Source organism: Phoenix dactylifera, chromosome 1 (genome assembly GCF_009389715.1).
Source record: "Phoenix dactylifera cultivar Barhee BC4 chromosome 1, palm_55x_up_171113_PBpolish2nd_filt_p, whole genome shotgun sequence".
Lineage (NCBI taxonomy): Eukaryota > Viridiplantae > Streptophyta > Magnoliopsida > Arecales > Arecaceae > Phoenix > Phoenix dactylifera.
This window is the reverse complement of record NC_052392.1, coordinates 37431683-37438409: the sequence shown is the minus strand read 5'-3', so window position 1 is coordinate 37438409 and position 6727 is coordinate 37431683. Positions and strand designations below refer to the sequence as shown.

The 6727-nt window shown below is 40.9% G+C and overlaps 1 protein-coding gene across 1 annotated transcript in view; it reads right to left on the bottom strand.

The window, feature by feature from the left end:
- The window catches only part of LOC103722220, a 6457-nt gene extending 1784 nt beyond the window's left edge, over nucleotides 1–4673 (bottom strand). Inside the window, exons 1-3 of the mRNA XM_008812695.4 lie at nucleotides 4192–4673; nucleotides 3538–4095; nucleotides 2144–2499 (exon numbers count right to left, since the gene is read on the bottom strand). Of these exons, the coding sequence (XP_008810917.2) occupies nucleotides 2144–2499; nucleotides 3538–4095; nucleotides 4192–4393 (1116 nt within the window). The 5' untranslated portion in view covers nucleotides 4394–4673. The remainder of the gene's footprint in view (nucleotides 1–2143; nucleotides 2500–3537; nucleotides 4096–4191) is intronic.
- Between the last annotated feature and the right edge of the window lie 2054 nt (nucleotides 4674–6727).

Genomic DNA, 6727 nt, shown 5'->3' with positions numbered 1-6727 from the left:
CATGCATTTAATTATCAAAAATTATTTCTGCATAATTTATGCTTGTGCTCATAAGACTAGAAATAAGGAGCCCCATAACAGAAGATAGTGATTGTTACTTCAACAACCATGAATAAGTAATAGCAGGTATTTATAATTAGAAACAGAAACAATAGATCATCACCTTATCTAATAACATTTAAAGTTTCTTACATAGTGTGTATAACTATTGTCTTCAGAACAACTTCCAAGAAGGAATGTAGCAGAATATAGGATCAAAAATTTATATCGTAGATGAAAGAAATTGATGAGGAAAAACATGGGTTATTTTTCAAATTGTGTGTGTTAAGGACATTCAGCCTCTCATATAACTCTACTGTACTTGCATTTTGCCTTACATTTTCCCATACTCGTTAAGGCTGTTGTGATTGTACAGAAACTGTTAGTCTCACCCAAATGTCTCACCCCAAATGTACCTTTGCCTTTCTAACACAAGGTATTGCCAATGGCACTGCCCACTTTTGAGTCCACATTGCTGCTTCTCATGAAATTATAATTTACATTTCATCAAGCTCCCACCAAAATCCATGGACTTGATGTAGAAAGGCTATTGAATTCACCCACCAAAAGTTGCCAGAATTCTGAAAAATCATCTGACAACAACCACATGTTCACATCCACCTTAATTTTGGCATTGTTTCCTTCATTGGCACCTCACAGTCACCAATAAATTGGACACCAATTATGCTTGTGAACTCAACTACCAGGTGTCCACAGCCTTTACAATTGCCATTACTTCCCACGGTAAATTAATGTGGTTGAAAAGTCCATCATCCTTACCAAGAGTCCATGACTGCTAAAAATCATATCTCACTTTCCTCTCAAGTTCCTCTGTCATCTCTGTTACTCAAGGCCTGCTCGATAAACTTATGACCCTTATGTCAATTATCTTATCCATCGAAAATGACACCAAAACAAAGACAAGGATCTGTTTCTCATGTTGCATGTCATTTATTTCATAAGAAAATTGTTGGTTATTACTTGATCTTTAATGACTGCTTGGTTATATAAAATGAGTTCCTAGTACTTCAAACTCAGTGTTGTTGTAAGAAAATACTTTCTTTAAACCCTTAAGCCTTGTAACTTGTCAACAAGCTAACATAGACAAGGGTTTCTGCATCAGCTGTATGCTGTACTCCCATACATAATACAAGAATACCATGAACAAACATTTGTCCAAAATTTGAGGAGGCAATTTCTTCCATTCTGTATATGGCACTGAAGATATTCAAAACATTCTTGCCTGCCTGAAAATCTATTCAGACAGTGTGTCAAGACATTGTTATTGATTATTTTAACTGTTATCCCCTTAAAACAATTCACATACTTGATATTCAGATAGTTATTTGGGTCAATTCATGGAAACGAAATACCACCATATTGAAAGGCATCGAGGTCTGAGAGGCCTTAACTCTAATAGTCTGGTCACAGAAGCAGCATGGTTGATTTCATTTCATGCATAAGAACTGCTGTGTGTGTGTGTGTGTGTTGTGTGCTTGTTTGTGTGTCCCCAGACGGAAAGCAGTAAAAATAGTGAGCAAGCTCATGTGTGATAAGAACAGAGGGGGAGGGGGGAGAAAGAGAGAGAAAAAGAAGAGATTCAGAATGTTTAAATAAAACTGTTAAAACAATCACTGCTATCTCAATTGCAAATTGAAGCCCAAGTGTCTCTTAAAAAATCATAATGCATGCCCGGATATTTTTGTTTTATCTTGTCATTGTTCTAAAAACTAATGAACTAGTCAGAATATACGTAAAATGGAAGTATGAATAGTCAAACATGTGAAGGTAATGTGCTCACACAACTGATAAAACAGCAAAACAAATACTAAATTATACCACAAAATTAAATATTTGTTAACAGCACTCCCCAGTTGAGCATTCAAAACCAGAAAAAATCATAACAGTCTCCCGGACTTCCCTGTCCAGCAAGAAAAGTCTATGAAGATATAAACATGGAGGGAAAAAAGAAAGAGCAATAGAATTAGAAAGTACCTCAAATAGACAAAATATTGAGAGAACTTCAGTAAATATCATTCACAACTGATTCATCGACATCTTTTTAGTTCATAGAAAACAAAAACAATAGAAAATAGCCTCTTACCACTTTGTTATAGGGGGTTCTCAAACTATCTGACTTTCCAAAGATGCAAGACGACACAGCTATGTGGCATCTGCTCATGTATCTGACATCATCTTCTGCCATATCAAATCCAGTACTTGGTGATCCTTTAGGACCTCTTACAAAGCCGCAGTTAATTTTTTGGTCACGTGCATAATATGACTCCTCCCTTTCTTGGGGACTCTGATGCCCCGCAAATCTCGGCTCCCAATTTTCTAAATCATTAGGCCTGTCTTCTACTTCTTTATACTGCAAGGAAAATCTTGAAAATTTCTTACTCTCTAAAGGTTCTACAAGTTGAGCTGTAGAGTTGAAGAATTTTATCTTGCAAGATGAACCTGACAAAAGTTTGAATATAATTGAAGCAAGCAACACCAGAAAAAGAGTGAAACAAAATATTTCTCAAATTATACATAAAGGAGGAGTCTCATCAGCATATCGAACACAAAATACATGACCATATGATGCAAACCATGAATATGATTAGCAATTCCGCCATGCAAATGTGTTTATGAATAATGTTGTGGCTTTCTAGGCATAGACAGACAAAATTGCATAAATAGGTAAATATATAACCAAAAGGATTCTTCAGCAACATAAAGAAAGATTAAAAGATCAGTATATTAGCTGATCCTTCTTCATAATAAGAGATTTTACTCTATTTGTAGAGGACTTAAACTTAATCTTAAAAATATTAATTAAATATATTCCAAGCTACCATGCACCCTCTCTCTCACCCACCCACACATACGTGTGCACACACTCTTACGCTCTCATATTAAATATATTACCATTCTCTAAGCTACTATGTACTGTCGCAATCACTCATCTGTGGCAGATATCCGCCATCCGCAGAACTAGCACCTCCAACTGTCTATTCAACATGGTTTCCCAATTAGAATTTAAATTTAATTTCACTGGAGTTATATTTAACGACTACGAGCTCTCTAATTGTAATTGTTCCAGATTGTATCACTTCAATTTGTTGTCTGGTGCAGGGGCAACAACATAACCAGCATCAGTCACCTGATAAGCACAAGCAAGTGCCAGAGAAGTCTACAACAATTTGTTACAGAGGCCTCTATAGTTGGTAATTCAGGTGTCTGATTAGAAGCATTTACAAAAGCTATAAATATATAGTCCCCCTAAGTTTATGTAACACGCATCATGAAACTTCCATTTTATCTGATAAGAAATATTCTGGATATTATTTTATAAATGTATCCTCGTCATTATTGATGGTCATTATGCTAACATCATGACTGCAATTCTTTTTCGCATAGATAAGATTACAGTGTAATCAAATTGGCATAAATCAAAGTTACAGAATGATGAATATCATACACCCAATACAAATAAAGAGATTGCAAACTCACCTGAAAACTTGTGATGCCTTGGTTTTCTTCTCGACGCCAGCTTCTTCTCCGTCTTGCTATCTCCACCACCACCACCACCTTTTCCAGAAATCACAGAAGAATCCTTCTTCAATTCATCAGTTACTGCATCTCCACCACTCTTACCCTCACCACCAAAACCATAGCCATAGCCATAATCATCATGCGCATTACCCTTCCCAACTACATCATCCTCCCAAAGTTTCCCTCCTTTCTTCAAAGAGACCTCATATTCGTCCCGGTAAGAATCCAGCTCGGCCCGCCCGCCCTCATTGTACAATCCATGATCCGCCGAATGGCTCGGCCGGCTCCCGACCGTCTCATTCTCCGATTTCCGGCCACCATCGCCGGGAAACTTCTGGTCCTCCTCGGCGTAATCGCGGTCCCGCCTCCTGTCATCCTTGTCCCACTGCCTCGAATCCCAGCCAACCTTGCCGGAACCCTTGCCGAATCTCAGAACCCTAGGAATCGCTCCCTTGAGTCCGACACTCGACCCCTGCTTCCTCCCGACGTTCTCATCGTGCAATCTGCTTCGAATCTCTGCCCAATGTAACCAAACTGTCACAAGATCAGATCCAAACCAAGACCAACCCTAGAAAACGAGACCGGATTCAATAAGGGAGAGGAGAAGCAGACCTCCGTGGCGTGAGAGGAGGAGGTGGCTGGAGAAGGCGACGAGGAGGACAAGGGCGAGGATCACGGCGATGGCGCCGGCCATTACGCGAAGGGGTGCCTTGCCGGAGCGGCGGATGCGGCGGGAGCGACCGGCGGCGCCGCCGCCGCCGCCGTGGGGGTCGGGGTAGGTTCGGTCGGCGCCCGGTAGCCGGAATTGGGCCATTCGACCATCCTTTTCTTAAAGAACGGAAGAAGAAGAAGAGGCCTTATTCTTGTCTTCTTCTCGCTCTCTCCGTCTTCTCCAGACTCTGGTGGTTTCGGATAGGGTTTGGTACGGCTCCTACCGGAGCAAGGGACGTCGGGAGGGAGGAAGAGAGCCTTATGGCGGTCAGGGTTTTGTACGATTTTTTTTTTTTAATAGTTTGTGCTCTTAAGATAGATTTTGTTGATATTTTTTTTATGGTGGGCGATGTGGCTGATATTTAATGGAGCGGAGCGCAGAGGACGCCGCGGGGACGAGGGAGGGAAGTGGGATTGTGGGAAGGGACGAGGGAGGGACTTCCCTGGCGCGAATCCCGCCGTTGGATCGTCGCCCACCGCACAGCTCGCAAAGGACGCAGAATGCCGTCATTTTCGCCTGCACAGTTCTCAAAGCGACTGATGGGGTGATCCAACGGTGGATTAATGCGAACGAGAGATACCAACCCGTCCGAGTGGGAAGGGTGGGTGGGAGTTTTACGTGGAAATGTGATCCTCTCCACCGCACGGCACGGTATATTATCTTCTTGGAGACGCTGCATTCTTCTTCTTTTTTTCTCTTTTTCTTTTTCTTTTTCTTTTTTTGATTAAGCAAAAAAAAAAAAAAAAAAAAAATGAACGGATAAGCCCGCTCCCACGTAGCAACCTTCACGAGCAGAAATAACTGTATGTTGGGCACCCCGGCTGGTTTTACTCATACCCTTCCCATCCGTGGGCTCGACTCGATTACCCCTAAGTGTTCCAACATGAACCCTCCGTGTAAGTACACCACCGAGGCTACCAGCGGATCAATAAGCTCTTCCAGACTCCATGTCCAAGCAGAGAGCATCCGGTCTCCATAATTTAATCGATGCTCGTGCGTTTCGAACTTGGAACTATTTGGTTAGAAGTAAGGCCCAGTTCCACTGAGCTACCACCTCAACGGCGTAGTTTTACTCCATTTGGCGAGCAAAAATTACTCGTATTTTTATTAGTACAGAATGTTACTGAGATTTGTGACGAAGTATGCTCAAGCGCAGATAAAATCAGTCATCCTATCTTTTTTTATGGACTTTTGACTGTTCAAAATATTTGGAGTTTCTACTTTACTCAAACAGCCTCTCATTTAGTGTTCTTCACCTAGGATTTCCCACCCTCGAGCTTACTCAAGGTCAATTTTGGACGGAGGCACAAGGGAAAGTGCAAATTTTATCATCCGAGACCCGAACTCTAGAGTTGTGGTAGTAGGCGGCTGCCAATTATTCGACAATTCGGTTTCTAAAGCAGAGTTGAGGACTGGCTGTGTGGGTCTTTGACATGCGGGGCGAGTACTACAAGTCAGCTCGGTTATCCTGGAGGGTGACTCGGTCATGGTGATCAGTTGGATCCAGAGGGTCTTAGGGGGGTGGGCTTGGACCACCCTTTGCTTCCAAACATTTAGATGATGGCGAGGAATGGTGAGGTCCTACAGGCCAAGTATATTTTTAGAGAGACTAACGGTGCTGCGAATTGAGTAGCTGCTTATGTAGCTAGTTATTTTGGGAGCACCTTGTGGGCCAATGAGAGGTAGTTGCCTTGAGCATTTCATGATCTTTTGCCTTCTGATTTTATTGGGTGTATTTGTATACGTATTGTATGATAAGTCCTTCGAAGCAAAAAAAAGAAAAAAAGAAAAAAGAAAAACGAAGCCTTATTGTATTTTTTTTAAAAAATAAAATTTAGAAAATAAATGATGGGGCAGTGATGGATGATGTGGCACTATAGACACGAAGGTTGATGCCACGTGCTTGAGGGATGGGAGGATGGAGGAGAGAGTATAAAGCAGAGGGGAAGGACGGAGAAGAAAGAAGAAACTAAGAAGTTTGTTGAATTAGTGATGGCAAGAAGGTAGTCAAGTTCTTAATGAAAAATATTTAGAATTTAATAACTAGCACTGGGGAGTTGAGGTCATGTTGAAAGTAGGTTTGATGGATGGTTGTGATCCCGCCGAAGAAAATTGTTCGGAGCAATGAGTGAACTTTAATAAACTTATATTTTTAAAGCTTATTTATTTTTTTATCTTTTTTTAAAATTATTTTCCAGGGACATGGGGGGAGAAAATAAATATCAAAAAAATGGATACACATAAAGAAAAGAAAGAGAGATATTTAAAGAGTCTGCATAAGTGTTTTTTTTTTTTGACATCAATTGAGGTCAAGAATCATAGATCTAACCTTTAGGGGGCGTTTGGTAACCCCAGCGAGATCACCACGGTGATCTAATATCTCCGGTAATCTAAATGCTGGGATGATTTGATCTCTAATAATGTAAGATCAATAAG